The sequence below is a fragment of the Trichosurus vulpecula genome, chromosome 1 (genome assembly GCF_011100635.1).
Source record: "Trichosurus vulpecula isolate mTriVul1 chromosome 1, mTriVul1.pri, whole genome shotgun sequence".
Lineage (NCBI taxonomy): Eukaryota > Metazoa > Chordata > Mammalia > Diprotodontia > Phalangeridae > Trichosurus > Trichosurus vulpecula.
In genome coordinates, this window is record NC_050573.1 from 59,878,846 (window position 1) to 59,903,142 (window position 24,297).

The 24,297-nt window shown below is 40.4% G+C and overlaps 1 protein-coding gene across 6 annotated transcripts in view; it reads right to left on the reverse strand.

Moving 5' to 3' along the window:
- The window catches only part of SGTA (small glutamine rich tetratricopeptide repeat containing alpha), a 44,517-nt gene extending 21,753 nt beyond the window's left edge, over window positions 1-22,764 (reverse strand). Inside the window, exons 1-2 of one of the 6 annotated variants that reach the window (XM_036769468.1) lie at window positions 22,379-22,764; window positions 7,638-7,776 (exon numbers count right to left, since the gene is read on the reverse strand). In XM_036769468.1, coding sequence (XP_036625363.1) covers window positions 7,638-7,737 — 100 coding nt within the window. In that variant the 5' untranslated portion in view covers window positions 7,738-7,776; window positions 22,379-22,764. Of the gene's footprint in view, window positions 1-7,637; window positions 7,777-21,445; window positions 21,517-21,831 lie in introns of those variants that run through there. The other 5 variants (XM_036769457.1, XM_036769467.1, XM_036769462.1 and 2 more) reach the window with 5 other exon arrangements.
- Between the last annotated feature and the right edge of the window lie 1,533 nt (window positions 22,765-24,297).

Consider the following 24,297-nt stretch of genomic DNA (forward strand, 5'->3'; position numbering starts at 1 on the left):
ATTACAAAGTCGGACTTCATCTGCTTAAAGTCACTACCACTTGACTTTTACTTAGGGGCCTGGGGTTTAAAGCTGAAGGGCCCTTAGACATCAACTCATCAGCACCCCTTCCCACTTTAGAGGAGAAAAACAAGATATAGGGAAGGAAAGTGACATAGCCATTCAGCAGCAGAATAAGCCTTTGCATCAAGGTTGTCTGACTATATAAACCCAGGGTCTTCCCATTATACCAGCTCCTCTAGAACCAACTTTCTACATAAGATAAGGTTATCATTATTTCACAGCACCAGAAAAAGGTTGAGATTTATAACTACCCTTTATGCTGAAAGGACATCAGAGAGATCCATGCATGACTAGAACAATTTAACATGTTTCTAGGATTTTCTAGTGTTAACTATTCCTGAACCAGCACTATCGACCAATATTCCTGACAGTCTGGGAAGAAAGTTCCGTGATGATTCCATAGGACTTAAAAAGACTGACAACTTCAGGCCTGTAAAAAAAATTTTGAAGCAAGTTTCTCTGATAAAGGCCTCATTTCTCATATATATAGAGAAACAAGTCAAATTTATAAAAATAAGAGCCATTCCCCATTTGATAAGTGATCAAAAGATATGATCAGTTTTCAGATGAAGTAATCATTAAACAACTGTCCATAGTCACATGAAAAAACTCTAACTCACTATTGATTGGAGAAATGCAAATTAAAACAATTCTGAGGTACTACCCTCATACCTATTAGATTAGCTAATAGTGGACAGAAAAGGTAAATGACAAATGTTGGAAGGCATGTGGGAAAAATGAGACATTAATACACTGTTGGTGGAGTTGTAAACTGATTCAACCATTCTGCAGAGCAATTTGAAACTATGCCAAAAGGACTATGTGAGAAACAAAGGAAGGAATTCTGTTTCCACAGGATTAATACTATTCCCAGCTTTGTAGGGGTGATAACAGGATGTAGAACCAGGCTTTTGAATAAGTAAGCTGACAAAAGCTTAAATGCATGGTTAACTGCTTAATATTATCCACCACACTCCCAGGGCAGAGCAAGCTAATTCAAATCTACATTAAACGCATGACAAGGAAGGGGAAACATAACAAGAAGAACATAGAAGAGGAGGTTTAGCCAATGGGGAAGAAGGGGGGAGATCTGAATCGGGGAACAGGAAATAAGTAGTCTTGCATTTGCCTGAGCAAGTGTGTTCCATGAGGGAGCTACCCATCGGGAGTTACAAGGAACGTAAAATAAATGTAAAATAAAATCAAATCTTTCCTGGCTTCACAATGAGTATTTAAAACTATAAAACCTGTGACCTAGCAATACCACTACTAGGTCTGTATCCCAAAAAGGAAAAGGACCTATATGTACAAAAATATTTATAGCAACTCTTCTGGGGGGGGTGAAGAATTAGAAACTGAGGGGGATACCATCAATGGGGGAGTTGTATGTGATTATGATGGAATACTATTGTACTATAAGAAATTATAAGCAGGATGCTCTCAGAGAAACCTGGAAAGACCGGTATGGGCTGATGTAAAGTGAAATGTACTGTGTCCAAAGTAACAGCAATACTGTGTGATGGTCAGCCATGAATAACTCAGCTATTCTCAGCAATACAATGATCCAAGTCAGCTCTGAAGGACTCAGGATGAAAATGCTCTGCATCCCCAGAGAAAGAGTTGATGGTGTCTGAATACAGATTGAAGCATACTTTTTCTTTACTTTATTTTTCTTGAGTTTTTTTTTGTTTGTCTATGTTTTCTTTCACAACATGGCTATTATGGATATGTTCTGCACGACTACACATATACAACTATATCAAACTGCTTGCCTTCTCAATGAGGGCAGGGAGTGGGGAGGAAGAGGGGGAGAGAATTTGGAACTCAAAGTTTTAAAACGAATGTTAAAAATCGTCTTTACGTGTAACTGGGGGAAAATAAAATAGCAAATAAAAGCTAAACAAACAAAAAAGATTTCCTTCAGGCCTGGGCTCTTTTAACCCATGGGTTTTGGCTATACTAATGTTAATGTGGCTCTGAATCAAAGAAGAATCCTAACCGCAGATGCCTCAAGGAGCGATTAAAACACAAATGGTGGGCACAACTACAATGTCTTGTGAGCAACAAGTTGACAATAAACAATATCATTAAAGATAAAAAAAAAAAGGAGGTGAGTAGCTCATATAACATGAGGTGTAAAGAGCAAAATTCATCTGGATGACCAAAAGAGGTCTAGAATCTCAAAGGAAATAATGGAGGAAAATATAAATGAAGGAGGCAGGCATCTTATTACCAGACCTCAAACTATTATAAAGTAATTACTTGGTACTAGTTTAGGAAAAAAAAATAGAGTAGATGAATGGATCAGACTAGGTAAGCGAGAAACAGAAGCATCCAAAAACAGTTCAACATTTGATAAACCTAAGAACATAAAATACTGGAAAGAGAATTCCCTTTTTGTCAAACTGCTGGGAAAACTCAAAAGAAGTTGGGTGAAATTAACTTTAGAAAAATATCATGTTACATAAACCACAATAAGCTAAAAATATATATGTAAACTGAACATAAAAGATCAGGAAGGCACAATAAAAAAAGACTAGAGAACAAGATCAGGTACTTTATACAACTATGACTAGGAGAGAATACTTAAGCAAGAGAAATCATAAAAGATAAAATTTACAGTTTTGACCACAGAAAGTTTTAAACCTTTTGCATGAATAAAATGAATTAAGATATAAATGCTAAAGAAAAAATAGTAAAAATACTTGCATCAAATATCACTCACAAAATTCTAATATCAAAATATGTAAATCAAATATCAATACATAACATATTTAACACTAAGAACTGTACCCCAATGCACAGTAGTCCAAGCATATGAAGTTTTCAAAAAGAAAAACAGAATTTTAAATAATTCTGAGAATTTTAAATAATTTTAAATAATACCTCATACCATGCAAGCTTGCAAAAAATGAAAAAAAGATAGATACAATGTGAGAAGAGCTATGGGAAGATAAGTACAATGATACACAACAGAGCTGAGAAACTGTCCCACTGTTCTGGATATCCATTTGGAATTCCACAGAAAAAGTGTCTAAACTCTCCTTAGCCTATGACCAAGCAATCCCACCACCGAGATGATGATGATGATAATGATAACAATAAAGAGAAGAAGGTGCACTTACACAGTGCTTTATGAATGTCACCTCATTTGAATCTCCCAACCCCTGGGAGGTAGGTACTATTATTATCCTCATTTTATATTGTTAAAGGAAGACCCCAGACCCAAAAAGAGGGACCCTCACTGAAACAGAGTCCGATCACATATCAGAAAGCATTTATTGTCTGAGAAAAAAACTTGCAGGGGAAAGAAGATCCTGCAAGGGAGTAGACAAGGAGAGAGTTCTCAGCAGCTCCAAGGGGAGTGGAAAAAGGGTGAGATAATATTGCTTCTAGAGCCTTTCAAACAGGGAGTGGGATGTCCATAGACGCAATAAGCCAAGATGTTTTGTCCAGAGCAAGGTCTTGAGCCTGCAGATGCTTCCCAAGGTTGTCCTTGAGCTGGTCTGCAGTTTCTGGCAGCTACAGGCATCTCCAAATTCAGCTAGAGTTCACTCGCAAAAGAACATGTCAAGTATGTCAAGCAGCCCTGAGCCTCAGAAATCCTTCTAATTGGCTGGCTGTTGTGTAACTCCACTGTTCTGTTCCCCTGGGAAGAAGTGAAGTTCTAACATACAGTATGGTCACTAAAGAGCCCATGCTCACAATAGATGAACTGAGGCTGAGAAAGATAAAATGATTTGCCCACGGCCACAAAGCTTAGTGTATGAGGCAGGATTTGAATTCAGGCCTTCCTGATTTATTAAGCTTCCACTATGTGCCAGTCACTGTGCTAAATGCAAGGGATACAAAAAGGAGGAAAAAAGCCACTGCCCTCAAGGGGCTTACCATTTAACAGGGGAGACAACAAGCAAATAAATATACACAAAGCAAACTGTATGTAGGATAAACTGGAAATAATTAATGGAAGGGTTAATTAAAAATTAATTAGGTAGAATTAAGAGGAGTTAGTCAGAGCAGAGAGATGTCCAGGCATGAGGGAAAGCCAAAAAGAATGCCCAAAACCAAGAGAAGGAATAAGTCTTGTTCACAGAATGGCTGGGAGGCCAGTGTCACTGGATCGAAGAATACATGTTGGGGCATAAGGTATCAGAAGACTGGAAAGACAGGTGGGGGCTAGGTTATGAACGGCTCTGAATACCAAACAGAGCATTCTATGTTTGATTCTGGAGGCAACAGGCAGCCACTGGAGTTTATTGAGTAGGATTCCATCATGTCACTTTAGTGGCTGAAAAGAAGATAGACTGGAGTAGGGAGAGACTTAAGGCAGGCAGAGGAGAAAAAGGGGTAGCATATTTGAGAGATGTTGCAAAATTGAAATCAACAGGCCTTGGACTGGATTATAAGGTATGACAGAGTAAGGAATTCAGGACGACTCCTAGCTTGCAAGCCTGAGGGACTAGGAGGATGGTAGTGATCTGAATAGTAATAGGGCAGGTCGATGGGGGTGGGGGGTAAGGGAGATTTTAGGGGGAAAGGTAATTGAGTTTAAGATGCCTAGTAGAAATCCAATGTGAGATGCCCAAAAGACAGTTAGAGATTCAAGTTTAGAGATCAGTAGAGAAATTGAGACAGAGATGGTAGACTTGAAAATCATCAGCATAGAAATGGTTGTTAAATCTACCGGAGCTGATGAGATCACCAAATGAAGTGGTATTGAAGAAGAGAAAAGGACCCAAGACACAACCTTGAGAGACACCTACAGTTAGTAGTAGTGATCTGGAAGAGGATACAGCAAAGAAGACCAAGGAAGAGAAGTCAGAGAGGTAGGAGAGAACCAGGAGAGAGTGATGTCCCAAAATCCTAGAGAGAAGAGAGTATCAAGCAGGAGAGAGTGATCAACAGCATCAAAGGCTGCACAGTGGACAAGAAGAATTAGAACTGAGAAAAAGTCATTGGATTTGGCAACTACAGATCATTGGTAACTTCGGAGAGAACAACTCTGATGGAATGATAAGGTCAGAAGCTGGACTGTAGGGGGTTAAGTAGAGAGTGAGAGGATGGAAAGTAGAGGCACCTATTGTAGACAGCCTTTTCAAGTTTAGCTACAAAGGGTACAAGAGATATAGGATGATGATAACCTAGAGGTGCAGAATAAAACATCTTCACGCTTGACCAATGTGTAAATTTGTTCTGCTTAATTAAATATACTTTTCTTACAAGGTAAGGCTTTTATTTTGGGATGGAAAGGTGTGTGTGTATGCTCCCATTCTCAATCTTGTGTGTTTGTGGGGGGTGGGGGGTACTGATGAGGAATGCCAAAAATAGAAAAGAATATCAAAGAAGAGAGAAGAGAGCAGAGGGAAGTTTAGATGAGGACAAAGACAAGTAGGGCAGTGTGTCAGTACTATCATGTTAAATTTAACATATACCTTAAAGATAAAGATTTAACATATACCAAACTCCTAAGTAACTGAAAAACAATGAAAGTAGAAGAGAGCAGATAATGAAATATAACTACAAGACTTTTGGCCAAGATGCCTGCCTGAACAGGAAGCAGACTACTGTGTAGGGCACCTTCAGTAACCTCAAGTTTACACCATACCTAAAAATAGTTAAGAAATCCACTAAGAGAAAAGACCAGAGCTGGACAGAAAATTTGACTTTCCAATACAAGAATCAAGAGAAGCATGAAAAGGTAAACAAGAAAGAGAAATCATAAGGAACTTACTAAAGTTGAACTGTTTTGTTTACATTCCTATATAGAAAGATGATGTGCGTAATTCATGACACCTTTTTCAGTATTAGGGTAGTTGAAGAGAATATACATATATATAGACAGAGGGCATAGGGTGAGCTGAATATGAAGTGATGATATCTAAAAAAAAATAAAATTAAGGGGTAAGAGAGGAATATATTGAGAGAGGGAGAAAGGGAGAGATAGAATGGGGTACATTATCTTAAATAAAAGTGGCAAGAAAAAGCAGTTCTGTTAGAAGGGAAGAGGGGGTAGGTGAGGGGGAATGAGTGAATCTTACTCTCATAGCATCTGACTTCAGGAGGGAATAACATACACACTCAACTGGGTATCTTACTCTACAAGAAAGTAAGGGGAAGGAGAGAAAAAAGGGGGGATGATAGAAGGGAGGGCAGATAGGGGGAGGAGGTAATCAAAAGCAAACACTTTTGAAAAGGGACAGGGTGGTCAAGGGAGAAAATTGAATAAAGGGAGACAGGACAGGATGGAAGGAAATATAGTTAGCCTTTCACAACATGAGTATTGGGGAAGTGTTTTACATAATGATACATGTATGGCCTATGTTGAATTGCTTGCCCTCCTAAGGAAGGTGGGTGGGGAGGGAAGAGGGGAGAGAATTTGGAACTGAAAGTTTTAAAAGCAGATGCTCAAAAAAAAAAGTTATTTTTGCATGCAGCTGGGAAACAAGATATATAGGGAATGGGGCATAGAAATCTATCCTGCCCTACAAGAAAGTAAGGGGAAAGGGGATGGGGGGGAGGTGACAGAAGGGAGGGCTGACTGGGGAACAAGGCAATCAGAATATATGCCATCTTGGAATGGGGGGGGAGGGGAGAAATGGGGAGAAAATTTTTAACTCAAAATCTTGTGGAAATCAATGTTGAAAACTAAAATATTAAATAAAAATGATGAAATTTAAAAAAAAAAAAGAAATCCACTAAGAAACTATACTAAATAACTTCTACCCCAGAATCAGTCAGTCAGGTCCCCAAAAGCTAAAGGAATGGGGGCATCCAACAAAACCAGTGCCAGCACCAGACAGCTTGTGTGTCAGGAGGTGGCCCAGAGCAGGGAGCTCCTCAAAAAAAAAGCTCCAGAGTGGTGACCTTGGCATTCGGATGAGGTCTCCTCGGCCACTAGGGTAGTCCCTGACGATTTCATCCTCTACACCTCAAAGATCCAGAGGGACCAGAGCCTAGGAGATGGAGCTAAGTGCAGGAACCTAGGTGACTCAGCTCAAGACCAAACAGGGCTGGTCACCCTCATTCAAAGGTACAGCACAGGACAGAATCAGGAACTAAAGTGAGAGAGATGAGTGAAATCAAAGAAAATATCAACTAGTATAAAAAACTGTTGAAAATCTAAGCTCCCCCAAAAGAAGAGAATAACTCAATAACAATTGTAAGCAGAGACTCAAAAGGAAAAAAAAATGGACTTTCCACAACAATTACATGGCTACTTAGAAGAAATTAAGCAAGATATTTAAAAAATGAAATAAAAGTTCTAGAGGGAAAAAAGTAGGAGATAAATAGCTTAGAATAGAAAGGGACCTGAATGACTGATATAAAGAAAGTGAATAGAAAGAAATCTTACCCCGTTCAGACTCCTCAAAAACTGTAACAGACCAAGCAGAAATCAAGAACTCCATGAGACAGAAAGAAATATTAAAACAATGGTTTTCAAGCTAAATTATTTTGTGAGGTGATAGAACAAAAGCAGATAGTCAACCCCTGTAAAAACATCAGATACTCTTAACTTTTTAAAGCACTCCTGAAACCGCAAGATAAAAAAAAGTTGTAAAGGCACTAGCACTCACCTTCCAAACTCTCCTGGGCATCAGGAGACAGACCTCCATGATGCAGCTGGTCATGCAGAAACTGGATGATGGAATAAGCGAGGCGCTTCTTGTCCTCCATCTTTGTGGCTCTGAAGAGGGATCTTGTGATTTTCAAGATCTGCGGATTAGATCAAGTCATCAAACTACTGATGAAAAGAAATGATATGATGGCTATACTTCTTGCATTTTCTCATTTCTTACATGTTCTTTGGCATTTTCCAGATTGGTTGGGGTGGGGGGGGTGTGGTGGCACAGGGAGAGAAGGAGGTGCACACACCTTAATTTAAACTAAGATTTCTGAAAAAAATGACATGTACCTTCAAGATTAAAAACTCCCAAATACCTTTCTTCAAAATATCAAAGAAAACCTCAGTCATCGGTATATCACTAACAATGGTCACTGTCAATTATCCAACTTCCCTACTGCTGAGGAAATAGATGCCCTACATTCTGATTGGAGATAACATGTACATAAAGTGGTACACACAAGAAACACAGAGATGAGATTAGAGGTAACCTTTAGGGCAGGGGCTGTTTTTACTTTATTTCTGTAACTAAAAGGCTTAGCACACAGTAAGCACTTTAAAAATGCTCCTCAATTAGCTTCTCTGACACTCTTCTCCTTTCAATGGGGTACAGGACAGCTAAGCGGTACAGTGGATATAGCATTCAGCCTGGAGTCAGAAAGACCAGAGTTCAAATCCAGCCTCAGACACACTGCCTCTATGACCCTGGGCAATCACTTAACACGTGCTTCGGTTTCTTCAACTATAAAAATGGCCATCAGAATAGCACCTACCTCTCAGGGTTGTTGTGAAGATTAAATGAGAAAATATTTGCAAAGTACTTAACACAGTATCTGGCACACAGCAGTTACTTGATAACTGGCTGCTAAGTGACTGCTTCCTCTAAGTTCCTTCATGAAGGAACATCCAATCTCATGTCAACTAAGTGGAGGGAGTCCTGGACCCTCTTGTACAGTCATTTCATTCACTCTCATAAGTTCAAATATTTCTGTGTAGGTGATTCCCAAATCTACATACCTAACAATAATCCTACTCTTGACTCCAGGCCCACTTTGCCAACTGCCTCCTAAACATCTCTACCTAGACATTCTGTCAGCATCCCAAACTCAGCATATTCAAAATATAATAAACAACCTTCCTCTCCTATTCAAACTTCCCAATTTCTGTTGAAATAGATGTTGGTTGAAATTGGCACCAACATGACGTCCATGACTGGAGCTCTTAATCTGAGCCATCTTTGACTCCTTTCCCTTCTCTCATCCCCAAATGCAATCAAGTGCCAAGTCTTGTGGCTTCCACCTCTCCTATCCAACATTGCTGGCTTCTTTCATCTTTCCACCCACATGAAAACTAGCATCTCTTCCAGCTTGGGCTACTGTAACAGCCTCCTTACTGGTCTCCCTGCTTCTAGCTAGTTTCTCCCCTCTCCGATCCATCCCCCAGGGAGCTGTCCCAGTAGTCTGAAGACACAGACTGGACCACATCACTGCCCTGCTCAATAACCTTCAGCAGCTCTGTAATGCATTTAGCAAAGAATATAAACCTTTCACTCTGGCATTTAAGACCCTCCACAGTCTGAGCCCAACCTACTTTTCTAGACTTACTTCAGGTCACTGTCCTTAATGAAGCCTATATTCCAGACCAGCAACTGAGTTCTAGGAACTAAATATGCTATCTCTTGTTTGTGTGCGTTCATACAAGCCATCCTTGAAGCCAAAAAACTATTTCCTCATCCCCACACATCGCTAAATCTTTATCCTCAAAATCTGACTTAGAAACTACTTCTTTCATGATGTCCTCCCTAATTCCCCCAGTTAGTCTTCTCTCTCTTCATAAATTATCTTGTATTTAACGCTCAACTTGTACAGTTTCCCCCCAGAAGAATATAAATTCCTTAAAGGCAAGTACTGTCTTTTTTTTTTTGTCTTTGTATTTCGAAGGTCTAACAGAGTGACTTGTAAATATTAGGAACATAAGAGACATTTATCAAATTGAACGGAATAATTGCTTACAGTTTGTACAGCGCTTTGAAGTTGAAAATGGCTTTAATATGCATTCAATCATTCTATACACAAAACAAATACTATGCATGTGGTAGGAAAGGCAGGCATTGTTAACCCCCTTTACATATGGGAAAATGGAGGACCCAAGAGGTTAAACAACTGCCAGGAAGTCAAAGAGCTGGGACAAGTACCCAGCCTCTCGATACATTGGACAGATCATCCTGGGCTGAGCAAGTCAGGAGACCTAAGTTCTAGTCATGGCTTTGTCACTAATTACCAGTATAACCTGGGGCAAGTCGTTTTACCTCAAAACTCCCTCAGCTGGAAAATGAGGGGGGAGAGAAGATTATAGCGGAACTAGGTGATCTCCTAAACTCTCTTCCAGCTCTGAAAGTATATACAAACCCAGTACTTTCTACACTATAATAGGCTGCTTCATGGCATTTCTTCAGGCACAACTATGATATTTGAAAAAGAAAACACAGATAGAATTTGGAGTCAAAAGACTTGGGGGCAAACCCTAGCTCTTACACTACCAGCTGTGTGACCTTGGGCAAGTCATAGAACTCCCTCAAACTGAGAGAAGGAAGGAAGAATTTATGCCTACTGTGCTAAGTTCTTTACAAATATTATCTTACTTGTGTTATTACTATCTCCCTTTCACAGCTGAGAATACTGAGGCAGAGGTTAAGTGACTTGCCCAGCATCATACAGCTACTAAGTGCTTAAAGCCAGAATTGAACTCAGGTCTTCCTGACTCCAGGCCCAGGGCTTTCTGCACTGGTAGTATGTGCCACCATACTACCTACGTCTTAGTACTCTCGTTATACTCTATCCCTTTACATAAAAAGGTGCTTTCTGAAGGACAATTTCCTGTAGAATCTACTGTGCTCAACAAGGCACAATTTCTGAGGAACTCTACAATTGCTCGCTGATACTATATAGATTAAGTTTTATACAGTCTAAGACTAGGATTACGGAATTGCTAAACAAATCGTGGTAGTACAGGAATGTAATATTACTGTGCAAGAAACGCCAAATATAATGAAGCCAGAGAAGAACCATCTATGTGAACTGATTAAGACTGAAGTAAGGAGAGACAAGAAAACAATATACACAATGGCTGATACAATAATGCAAACAGAAAGACCACAATAAAAAAATCAAGTATGAATGTTGCAAAATTACAAAGAACAAGGATGACTTAAAGGAAGACATAAGGGAAAACACACCCACCCCATGCTTTTGCAAAGGTTGAATGTCTCTGAGTATGATACACTGCAAATATTGACTTTTTCAATGTACTGATCAATTTTATTATTTTTTCTTTTCTTTTTTTTTATTGTTATATAGGAGAAGAGAGTTACTCAAGGAAATGCTGAGGATATAAAAAAGAATTCAATAAACTTATTTTTAAAAATAGCTGGGGACTCGATTTTTATAAATAAGACACATAAGTATTTTTTTAGGAGGCATGTAGGCATAGTGGAAAGCACAGAACTTGAGATTCCTAAGAGACCTAGGATCAAATCTTGCTTTTGATAATATGTGTACCCTAGCTGTGTAACCAAGACCAAATCATTTAATCTTCATGAAGCTCAGTTTCCTGATCTGGAAAATGGGGATAATAAAAACTAAAGGACCTATCTCACAGGGTCTTTGCAGGGATAAGATATGGAAAATACTTTTCAACCCTTGCAGCCCTGTATAAATGCTAGCTATTATCTTCTAAAAGCTTTTCTATACCAGATAGAAGGAACTTTGTACCCAAAAAAGACCTTACCCAGGTAAGTCTTTTAAAAAGCTGTCACATCAGCCAAAACTAACTTTCTAGACAGTCGTCAAGACGCTTATGTGAATTTTCCAAGATGACAAGACATAATCCCAGCTATATTGTGTCTAAGCCTCACACCAGCCAAGCTGCCAAAGCAGCACCAGGCCATGTGGCACTTCAAACAGGGGAGGACGAATATGAGAGGACTTAGATCCTTTCCAAACTATCCCAGCACTAAGTAGAATGAAGGCCAAGAAGACCCATTGTATTAAATGTTTTATGAGCAGTGGTTACAGGGAAAAGTTTAATTCAATTCAATTTATAAACATGTTAAAAGCTTGCTAGATACAAGGTACTGTGATAGATACAAAGAGAAAAATGAAAAACTGCTTCAAGAAATTTATATCCTACTGAACAAGAACACTACCATACACAGAAGTAAAATATAAAAAGTAGGAAAAAAATACAAGGTAGGAAGTAAAAGGGACAAAGGAAAGATTAGACAAAAATGGTCTAGAAATGTCTGAGGCAGAGAGCAAAAGAAAAAGCAGGAAAATATGGCCATACTTAGTGAAAGAGGGACCCGACTGCCTCTAAATAAAGTTGAAACTCTTCTGGCAGTCATTTAAGGTGGTAACATGCATCTTTTCCAGACTTTTATCTCACTGGTGCAAAAGGTTCTTTGTTGCTGTTGTCTCTTCGTGACCCCATGGATGCCAGGACCTTCTATTTTCCACTGTCTCCCAAAGTTTGTGCAAGCTCATGTTCACTGTTTCTATGATGTTATCTCTCCATCTCATCTTCTGCCATCTGCTTCTGCTGCCTTCAATCTTCAATCTGAGTCCTGTCTTCTCATTATGTGGCCAAAGTAGTGAAGCTTCAGCTTCAGTATATGCCCTTCTAATGAGTAGTTTGAATTAATTTCTTTCTGAATATTGATGAAGGTACTCTCAAAAGTCTTTTCCAACATCACAATTTTCTCCAGCACCACAATACAAAAACAATGATGCTGCAGTGCTCAGCTTTCAGTTTAACTCTCACAGCCAGCCATACATTACCAATAGAAAAACCATAGTTTTCACTACATGGACCTTTGTTGGCAAGGTGATATATCTGCTTTTAGTATGCTGTCCAGCTTTGCCATGGCTTTCCTCCCAAGGAGCAAGCACTGTTTAATCTCATGGATGCAGTCGCCTTCTACAGTGATAGCTGAGTCCAAGAATGTAAAATCTGACTTCTCCCTTTATCTGCCAGGAAGTGATGGAACTTATTGCCATGATCTCAGATTTTTTTAAAAGTTAAGCTTCAAGTCAGCTTTTACACTCTCCTCTTTCACTTTCATCAAAAGGCTTAACTCTTCTTTTACTTTCTGCCATCAGAGTAGTACTGTCTGCATATCTGAGATTATTGATATTTCTCCTAACAACCTTAATTCCAGCTTTTGATTCATCCAGCCTGGCATTTCACATGATATACTCTGCATATAAATTAAATAAATAAGGTAACAATATACAGCCTTGTCATATTCCTTTCCCAATCTTAAACCAACTGGTTGTTCCATGTTTGGTTCTCAATGTTGCTTCTTGACCTGCAAACAAAGTTCCTCAGGAGACAAGTAAGATGAGCTGGTATTCCCATCTCTGTGAGGACTCGCCACATTTTGTTATGATCCACAGTCCAAGGCTTTAGTGCAGTCAATGAAGCAAAAGTAGATGTTTTTCTGGAACTCCCTTGCTTTCTCCATAATCCAGTGAATGTTGGCAATTTGGTCTTTAGTTCCTCTGCTTCTCTGAAAACCAGCCTGCATTTCTGGTAATTCTTGGTTCCCATATTGCTGAAGCCTAGTTTGCAGACTCTTAAGCATAAGCTTGCTGGCCCGAGAAAGGCACTCAGTTGTTTGGTAATTTGAACACTCCTTGGCATTGCCCTTCTTTAGGATTGGGACACAAACTGATCTTTTACAATCCTGCGGCCACTGTTGACTTTTCTAAATTTGCTGGCGTAATAAGCGCTGCACTTTAACAGCAACCATAGCTCAGCTGGAATTCCATCACCTCCCCTAGCCTTATTGTTGGCAATGCCCACTTGACTTCATTCTCCAGAATTTATAGCTCTAGATCAGTAATTACATTATCATGGTTAACGGTGATGTTAAGTTCTTTCTTGTACAGTTCCTCTGCATATTCTTGCCACCTCTTCTGTTAAGGAATCATTCTAGTCCCCTCTAATCAATCCACTCTCCCCCTCCCCAAAGCAGCTCATTTCTCCTTAAGCTTCCCACAGCACTCCCCTCCCCCACTTTCTCTGCTGAACATCTCAACTCATACTTCACCAAAAAAGTTGAGGCCATTCATGAGAGCTCAGTGTTCTCCCATCTCATCTCGAATTACTCAGAAATCTTCCTTTCCCATCTCTAATTTCACTGAGGTCTGAGAGAAAGAAGTAGCCCTTCTCCATGCCAATACCCATCCTTTTACATGCACATTTGATTCCATTTTCCATCGATTACTCCTACCACCATCACTATTCTTTCATCTTCAATCTCTTCATATGGCTCTTTCCCCACTGCCTACAAACAAACCCCATCCTCGAAAAATCCTCATCTTTGAAAAACCAGCAAATGCCCCTTGCATCACATCTCTCTGATAAAGGTCAGCTATCTAATACACAAAGAAACAATGCAAATATAATAAAACCAAACTCATCCCCCCATGGATAAGTGGGCAATAGATATCAACAAATGGTTCTTCAGCACTTAGCAATTGCTTGGCATATAATAGGTGTTTAATAAATGTTTACTGGCTGATTCAAAAGATTAATTCCAAGTTATTAGCAACTGTATGAAAGACTGTTTCAAATCCCTAATGATAACTCATACCCAACAAACTGGAAAAAATGAAAAAAGACTGGAATAGAAAATGTAGGAGAGGGTATGGAAAGACAGGCACACTAACACACTATTTACAGATCTGTGAATTGATTCAGCCAAGTTACTAATCTATAAAAAAGAAGGCAACTTCTCTTCTTGGTATAACTACTATACTTGAAGCTAAAAATGTTATTTTCTGATTAGATTGTGCTGTCCTACTAGCATTTCTACAAATTTTAGATTAAGTTCTGGAAAACAATTTGGAATTATGCTAAGAAAATGACTGAAAGGTCCATACTTTTTCTTTAACCCAGAGATCACCTAAGTATCCAAATGATGAGAGTAGCAGTAGGAGCTGCCCCACTGGGAACCCAACTGGAACTGGCCAGTTGGCCAGCAAAGCTCCCTCTCTCCTTCCTTCCTTCTTTCTTCTTTTCCTTCCCTTCTCTTCCCTCTGTCCACACAGGGTACCTTACCCTTACCTGAAGGTGCTCTGTTCAAAAGAATGTAAACTTTGATCACTGAAACCTCAAGATATTTTGGGGCTTACTAGCTAGATTTCTTTCTTAAGAACCATGCCTTAAACCCAATTCACTCTGGCTGCTGAGGATTGGCCAACAATAGGTCCCAAGCCAAGCCCCACTTGGTCATGGTTTGGACCTTGACTGGCTCAGAGTGAATATAAATAGCAATTGTTTCTGTTTTGGTCAGAAACCCTGAGAGTCTTCCCCTCTAAGATTGATTTTTTTTTTGGAGTAGGTAAAAGAGGCCATTCTCTGCCTCATTTCTTACCTAGCCTTAATCATTGAATGGGTGTTGCCTCAGTCAAACTGAGACCTGTTAAAGATCTTGGCTTAAAAAAGCCAAAGTCTCCTACTGCATCCAGGGCCATCTCCAGTTGTCCTGATCTATATCTTGCCACTGGACCCAGATGGCTGTGGAGGAGAAAGTGAGGCTGGTGACTCTGCACAGCCCTCCCTCACTTAAATCCAATTCACTTGCATGTTTTGGCATGTTTGGTTCTAAATGCTGGTCCTCAGAGAATGAAGGACAAACAACAACAAACAGCCAATGAAAAGAAGAAAGATCTTAAGAGTCACCAAAATATTTAGAGTAACCCTTTTCATGGTGCCAAAGAACTGGAAACAAGCCCATCAACTGGGGAACATTTATGGTATAAGAATGTAATGTGGTTAAAAAAAAATAAATCTGATAAATACAGAGAGGCCTGGGAAGACTTACATGGACTGAGGCAAAGTAAAGTAAGCAGAACCAGGAAAGCTACATACACAATGACTATGACCAAAACAAAAGGAACAACAAAATTGAAACTGAATGATGCAAAATTACAGCAACTAAACCTAGCTTCAAAGAATAGATATGAGAAGGCATGACCTTCTCCCCTCCTTTTTCTTGTAAAGGATTACAGGTGTGGAACGCTACATCTGTCAGACTTGGCTGATATATTGGTTAGCTTTGCTCAACGTTTTCTTCTTTTTAGTCTTTCTTATAAGGCATGGCTATCTTGGAGGGGATGGACATATTGGGAAATGTAGGAGACATTAAAAAAAAAGAGAGACAGAGAGCAATAAAAAAATTTTAAGGCAGGAAAACATACAATAAATATTTTTACTCAAGATGATGAAAATAAAACATTTTAGCACTTAAAAGAGTACTGGTGAAAACTTATTATGGCACCTAACCCTAAGTTTTTGTAGAACATGGAAATGAAGTACAAGCCTTGGTAGGTTCCAACAAGATGGAAATATTTCAAACGTGGCCAGTGGCAGTCTGTTATCTATCATCCAATGTCAGACTAGCTAAGTCTGGAGAGGCTCAATACCAGAATGGATCTTTTTTGGCCAATAAAACTCATGAAATCATCTAATACCTTAATTTACCCTGTATATTCATAGTTGTTTGAATGTTGTCTCCACTTTTAGAATGTGAACTCCTCGAGGTTTTACCCTTTTTTGTATCCCCTAAGCTTTCACAGTGCCTGGCACATAATAAGTGTTCAACAAATGTTTGTTGACTTAAAAATGAGTGGAAAGGTTACAATCTATTTTGGAAAGGGAAAAACCCACATCAATGAAATCAATCTTTTGAAGTAAATGGAATTTAAAAAAGGAAATTTCAGTTATCTGGAAACTTCACTTATTAGGTACCTTTATACTACCACACTTTTTGATAATGATGGACAAATGAGCAATAAATGGATATATCTACACACAAATTCATGTATAACCTACAATATGAATTTGTAAAATATTAGGAATTAAATTTGAACCTTGGCTCTATTTACTACCTGTATAACCTTAGGCAAGTCACTTAACTTCTCTGGGTCTCCATTTTTTCACCTGTAAAATGAGGGGGCTGGATAATCTCTGAGGCTTCTTCCAGCCGTTAATGCTGTGATCTTCAGGTGCAGGATTCTACAGAAATGTAAGATACTGTTCTAACTTAAACAAACTGCTGCTTGGTTCAGAAGGCTAGTGACATGATACAATCCCACCGCTGAATCAGGTGGGTACTATAGAAAGGGAAGTCATGACCCACTTACAACTTTTTAAATTCTGCCCTACTCAAGAGCCAGCCAAAAAGCAGAAAAAGTGACTGTTGCCGATAGGAGATCAAGAGAAAGTCTTCTAACAAGGCCTGGAGTGAATGAAAAAAAAGAGGAAATGACCTTCCAGTTCTGTCAAGGAAAGAGAAATCTAAAGATCCTTATGGGAGAACCTTTTTCTTGGAGAAACCAAGAACTAGAGGAATGTTAAATAATTTCAATTAAGATGGTCAACACCTACAGTTTCAGCTCATTCAGGCTCAAAACATTGGAGTCTTCTATTCCTCATCCCCACCATCCAATTAGTTGCCAAATCCTAACAGTGGCAATCTTCTCCACTACCCACCAACATCGTTCCAACTCTGATCTTCTCTCCCCGAGATTATTACAATGGCCTCCTATCATTTCCCTCCCCCGTCTCTCCTCTTGCATCATTTTCCACACAGGTAGCAAAGTAGTACTTCTAATTTAACAAATCTGATCACATCACTCCTCTGACCAAGAACCTGCAGTGACTCCTACTGCCTTTACTCTGGCAATCAAGGTTCTTCACAGTGCGCATCCTACTTTTCCAGCTCTATTTCAAATTACTCCTGTTTATGTGCTCTCTATTCCAGCCAAATTAAACTAAAAGCCATCTTCCTTTGGTCACAGCCATTATGCATTTGCTCATGACATCCCTATGTCTGAAATGGAATCCCTACACGTTGCCACCTGTCAAGATCCTTCCCTTCTTTAGGCCACAACTTAGAGGTCATCTCCTTGCTAAAACCTTCCCTAGTAACTCCTGGAAGAGTTGTTTCTTCCCTCTTTCAAGTTCCTTAAGTTTCTCTACTTGAACCCTTCTATGCATCTTGTTTTGTTTTCTTGTTCCAACTTGCATCATAATTAAACTTATTTGATATAATTATTAAATTTACAAGTTCCTTGAGGACAGAAACTGTATCATCTGACAAATATCATCAGTGCTTAATATACACTCCTTGAATCAAAAAACAGGTTTTGGCACACATATATCCTGTTCACAAACATAGCCAAGCTATCACAGGGGTACAAACCCTAGTGGAGCACTGTGGTAAGAATGCTGAACTCAAAAGTTGGATGTCTCTGGTTCCTGTCTTGTGTCTGCCTCTAACATAAGCTACATGACAGGCTAAGCTCCAGTTTTCTCCCTGGTGAAATGCACCACTGAGCTAACAAAGTGGTTGTAATGTGTGCACATATGTAAAAGGCTACACAGAGTAACTGTAATGATGAAAGAATGAAAACAGAACTAAAAAGAAAAAAATAATTTATGAAAGTGTTACTTTTGCTTCCAATGTTTATTTGGGTAGGTGTTCCACAACTGAAAATACCAGCACATTGTTAAGAAAGGAAGAAACCCTTTTGGTGAGTTTACCGAATGAACTCATCTTCTCTGGAAATCCAAGTAGAAGATACTCATGGGAAGAAGGGAGGGGAAAGGGAGGAAACAAACCCCAAGACTATGTAATTCCATCTTCTATCCCTCATCAGATCCTCTGAGCACTACATGCCCCTAATAGATTGTATCTGTCATTCTGGTTGAGGATTTCACAAAATTACAAACCTTCACAGCTAATGGAAAGATATCAAGGAAAGGTATGGCTAGGAAACACAGCCAGTCAGACAGCTACAGCAAAGGGTCTTACGTTGGAAGGGAAAGAGCAGTGGGCAGGGGCAAGTCACATGAACATTTTAAAAAATATTTTGATGCGTATTTCAACATAATTAGTGGTTTTTTTGTAAAATGTCATTCTGAGAAGGGGGAGGGGGGACCCATGCTTTCACCAGATTGCCAAGGCAGGCTATGACACAAAAATAGGTAACAATGCCTAAGCTAGGGCAAGAAATAGGAGATAAACAGTTCAAGTGTTAGATTGGCATCCATGAAAGCTTCTAGTTCACTGCATGGATCCTTTATGAAAAGACACAGACAAGAGTTATCATATGGGACAAAAAGGCATGAATGGTTTGCAATCTGCAAAGAGACATGAGTACCTACATTGATTAAATTACAAATCCATGAATACTATTTATAAGCAGGAACAAGAGATTTCAAAGGAGTTGTATAAAATGACTTCCTAAAAGAAGAACTTTAGCACTTTAAACATCTAGACCACTAAGTATACATCTCCCAATCTCACTAACATTAATACGTTCATTCCAGAGGTCATTTTTAAAAAGAAGAATTAATGCTAGTTCCTAGAAAGGCGGTTTATAGAGCTGGAAAGGACCTTAGAGAGGTCATCCAGTCCAACTTCCTTTATTTTACAAGATAAGGAAACTTGAGACCCACAGAGAGGAACTGATATCGAAGGATATACCATAAATTAGGGAAAGAGGTGGCATGTGTACCACATTCTCCTCACTTATAATCCAAGGCCCTTTTCCACTCCTCTAGGCTTGCCTCTCCCTGTGAGAGCTATAGGTTCTAAATCTATGATACTCTACGATCTTTAAGAGCCTCTGCAACTTTAAACTTCTGTTATAACTCCATGAGAACATAACTTTATCTATTATTTTAAAAAATTTTTTGGCCAATGGAGGGGGGCAGGGCAGAGTATTTTCAAGGAAACTCCTCAAGATACCTATTATTTGTGTGTAACATGCCCACTATGTGTGTATATACATGCTATTTTTCCATTTTTTTATGATTATCTAAACTTTGACTCTTTCTCAGCATTAAGTCAATGCTCTGCAACACAGAGGATGCTTTTTAAAGTATCTGCTGGCAATTTTTAAACGGCTTCAGCTATTCCCAGAAAGCATTTAAACAGTTGCTATCAGTCAAACAGGAGAGCTTAGTGCAGACAATTCTACCAGAAACATACACTAAAAACCAAAAAGTTCTTTAGAGTCCGTGAACCTTTCCATTTCTTTTAAAACCTTCAACCCAAGAACATAAAATTTAAGGTTAAGGTAAAATATATCAAACTGTTGTTCTTGGAATCCTGAAGAAGGAAGGGGCTCTTTTAGAAATTCTCTCAATTTAGCAATCTCAACAATGAAGAAACCAAAGTGTGGCTCAAAGTCGCACAGCTAGGGCAGAACCTGGACTACACATCAGGCCAGGACAAGGCTTCAAAGGGAATTAGCTCAAGGATTATTACCCTCCATTTTCCTAGTGAGGAAAATGAAGTTTACTTTCCCACATTCAGACAGTTGGAAGAAGCCAAGTCAACACTCAACCTCAAGTGTTCTAGCTCCTACAAGCTCTATGCATTACACAATGCTGTTGTACAGACTACAAAGCGGCAGGAGGCAGAAGAGAGCAAAATAGGTTGGAGAGCTACCACAATCACCTGATTATGGGATGGGGTCAAGAGCTATGTTTGGAGTCAGAAGACCTGAATTCAAATCGGGCAGCTCAGGAGCTTATTGCCCGAGTGGCTTCAATTTCATCATTTGAAAAGTGAGAGGGTTGGACTAGATCTCTATAGGTGCTAAATCTATGATACTCCACGATCTCTAAGAGCCTCTGCAACTTTAAAGTTCTGTTATAACTCCATGAGAACATAACTTTATCAATTATTTTAAAAATCACCAGAACTATGAATGGCTCTGGAATACAACTGATGACCATGGGAAGCAGGGTCAGCCTTTCAACTACTCTAATAGGTTCAGGACACTAAGCATGAACATATATATATTACCCAGCCAAATTCTGGTGGTCCTCACTGTCCCATATACCTTTGAGATCAGAAAAGAAGGCACCCCTTTAAATCGTATGTTGTTATTGTTACAATTTAACTTTTGTCCTTCCTGAGATTGTCAGTACCCTGACAGAGGGAATCTTATTCTCTTTTTATTTCCACAACATGATGTAGTAGGAGTAGTGGATTTATAATCACAGGATGTGTATTATCCTAGCTCTGAAACTTACTAGCAATGTGGCCTTCAGCAAGTGCCATCACTCTCTGTGGGCATCAGTGTCCTCATCTCTAAAATGAGGGGAATGAAACTGACGATCTCTACCATCCTAGGATTTAGCCATAGCTGAAGCCAATGAAGGCTTGCTAAAGTTGAAGGAATACATGTTAATGAGGCAGCTAGGCGGTGAAGTGGGTAGCGCACTAGCCCTGGAGTCAGGAGGACTTGAGTTCATGTCAAAGTCACTTAACCCCGACTACCTTTAAAAAAAAAAAAAAGGAATATATAATTCCTCTGTTCCTGGAGGAAACAAACCAATGTCTTTTCTATGCCTGTCCATCAGCCGTTCAAAAAGTTCAAAGGACAACAAAATCTGCTGACTATAAAAAGACTTCCATCCCACTTAAACTTTCTTGATTTCTGCCTCACCTATTGTCGACAAGCAATCCCCTTAGTCCTAACTCCCCCTTCTCACAGATTGCCTAAATGAACAGCACGTTCCTCGTTTGAGCAGTGTGGTAGTTGTGTTAGAAATAGCGCTGGGAAAAAAAAAATTTAAAAATTTAAAATTAAAAGAAATAAAAAATTAAGAAAAAAAAAAGAAATAGCGCTGGACTTCGAGCTAACACAGCTTGTGAGGTCTGGCTCCGCCACTTACCGGCTAAGGGACCCCTGGTAACACGCTTCATGTCTCTGAGTCTCCGTGTCCTCATGTGCCCAATGGGACAGCCAGCCCCTCCTACCTCACAGGGGTGCTATGAGCACCCAATGAGATAACACACCTGCACAGGGCTTTCAAAGCGCAGCAGTACAAACTACTGAGACCATCGTCCCAGGAAGGACTTTTTGGGGTTTTTTTTGTTTTTTTTTTTTAACGTGTATTAGAGCCTAAGATGGAAAAGAGAACTCGGAATTCTAAGACTTAGGTTTAAGCGCTAGAGGTTTACTACTTAATAGCTGCATGACCTTGGGCAAGTCCCTTCCTGTCCCTGTGCCTCAGTTTCCTCAACTAACGCTACGAAGGGGAGTTCTGGCCCTACCCACCTCACAGGAGAGAGCTGAGTACAGTGGCAAGATCTTTGGACTAGGGGGTCCGAGGCCCCGGGTTCGAATGTGGGCTGAGTAGCTCCATCCTCCCGCAGGCGGGGGAGACCCTGGACAAGTCCCTTAGCCTCTCTGGGCCTCGGTCTCCTCCTCTGTAAAAGAAGGGGGTTGACCTGGGGCCCCCAAGGTCCCTTCCACTACCTAGGAAGAAGATTCACCGGCTCTGGGGAAAGGGGAGAAATGAGCCCTTGCTCAGTCCTCCGGCTCCCCCTTGACCCCGCCGCTCGGGGAGCGCGGACCTTCGCCCTCCTGCAGAGGCCGCGGCTTCTCCACTGCCTTCCACCGGAGGAGCCAGAGCCTGGGCCGGGGCCTCTGTCCCTGCTGCCTCCCGCCCGCCCGCTCGCCTCGGGGAGCCGGCCAGAGAGGACGCGCGGGGAAGTGCAGGCAGCGGCGCACGGCTCCGGCACCTCCAGCTGAGGGGTAAGGGTGTCGCGACCTCCCCGCCCTCAGCTCCTCCGCGGCCGCCGGCGTTGCAGCCGCCACTCACCTTAACAAGCAGCCGAGCCTCCGACACCGCTCTGCCGCCTGCTGCGCCTGCGCGGACGCCTGCGCACCTCGCCGGCCGTCCCGCCTCTTCCCCTCTGCCATGGCGATGGCGCGGAGGCCGTGCCCGGCTCCGCCCCCTCGCGGTTCTCGCGGGCCTCGTCCTAAAGACTCGCGGCGCAGGCGCAGATGACGACGGGCCCTGGATTAGGCAGAGAGAAGGCCTGGGCGGAAGCCCTACTCTTCACCGACCGGAAGTAGGCTGTCTGCCTTTGGAGTCTCGGTTTCATGCTTTACGTTTTATTGACCATAGAGAGGAGGACCGGAGTGTTGCATTGTGGGACGGAGGGAGACTCCATCCTCTCCTCTCCCTCCTCCCCCGCCCGGCTCTTTTTTTTCCCCAAAGAATGACCTCATTCTCGCTATTATTCTGTGACGAATTCGGTCACGTGCATCTGCTCACGTCGGCCCTGGGCTGGGGACGTTCTTTACTAACACTTTAACTGTAACTTTGGGCAACTCAACTTTCAGTCTAAATTCAGTTCGACTCAAAGAGCATTTTATTAAGCGGCGTTTATGTATGAGGCAATCCCCGACAGGCACTGAGGATACCAAGACAGACACACAAAAGATCAACCGTCCCTGCTGTCTAGGCCCTTATGGTCTTCAGGCTCTAAACCTCGTTTTCCTCATTTGTTAAATGTATACTCTAAAATTAAGTGACATTTGTATAATTTATGATTATGTAATATATAGACATTTTATGTTCATATATACTATATAATTTCTACTATATAATATATAAATACTTATATATTATTTATATAATTTATATTTATATGATATATAAATAAATGCAATATAAATGTCTATTTTAAATTTATTTGTATTTATAATACATGTATAATATATTTGCATACTGTATATTAATATATATAAATATTTGAAATTTGCAAAGCACATTGCATGAAATTATCCCATTTGAGCCTCATAACAACTGCTGTGTAATTAGATAATATATTATTCTCATTTTACTATTCTTATTTTACTGGGTTTCCGAAAGGATAAGTGATATGTTCAATAACACAGAGGAGACAGGGTTCTTTAAGTTTTTACCCTATGCTAAGCGCTAGGGACACAAAAAGCAAATAAGAGGAAACTTACCCTCAAAGAGCTTATGTTCTAATGGTGAAAGATTGGTTGGTTGTTGTCCTTCCTTCTGGAAGAGGACCAAAATGACATCACTATGCTATGTCAAGTTTCCATGTGTCCAGCTGTGACTGATCAGACCAATAGGAGCTCTGAATGTTCTACCACAGGTTAGGCTCCAAACTAGCACATCCTGCGTTTACTTTGTGCTGTTTCAATTCTGCTTTGCTCATGGAGCACAGAACTTTCCCTGATGTTGGTATGCCATGCTGAGTAATCCTCTGACAGCATCTCCCATGTCATGCAGTCAATTCCAAAGTTCTTAAGAGAGACCTTGAGAGCGTCCTTGTATCTCTTCTTCTGATCACCATGCGAACGCTTGCCCTATGTGAGTTCTTCATAAAAGGGAACATTTTGCATTTGAACAAGGTGGCCAGCCTATTGGAGTTGCGCTCTCTGAAGCAGAGTTTGAATGCTTGGCAGTTTAGTTTGAGAAAGGACCTCAGTGTCTGGTACCTTATCCTGCCAGGTGATCTTCAGAATCTTCCCAAGACTATCCAAATGGAAGTGATTCAGTTTCCTGGCATGACGCTGGTAGACTGTCCAGGTTTCACAGGCATGCAACAATGAGGTCAGCACAACAGCTCTGTAGACTTTCAGTTTGATAGTCTAATACCTCTTTTCTCTCATACTTTCCTCCCAAATACTGAGCTAGCTCTGGCAAAGGGTGCCTCAACCGCATTATCAATGTGTACATCCCTGGAAAGTATACTA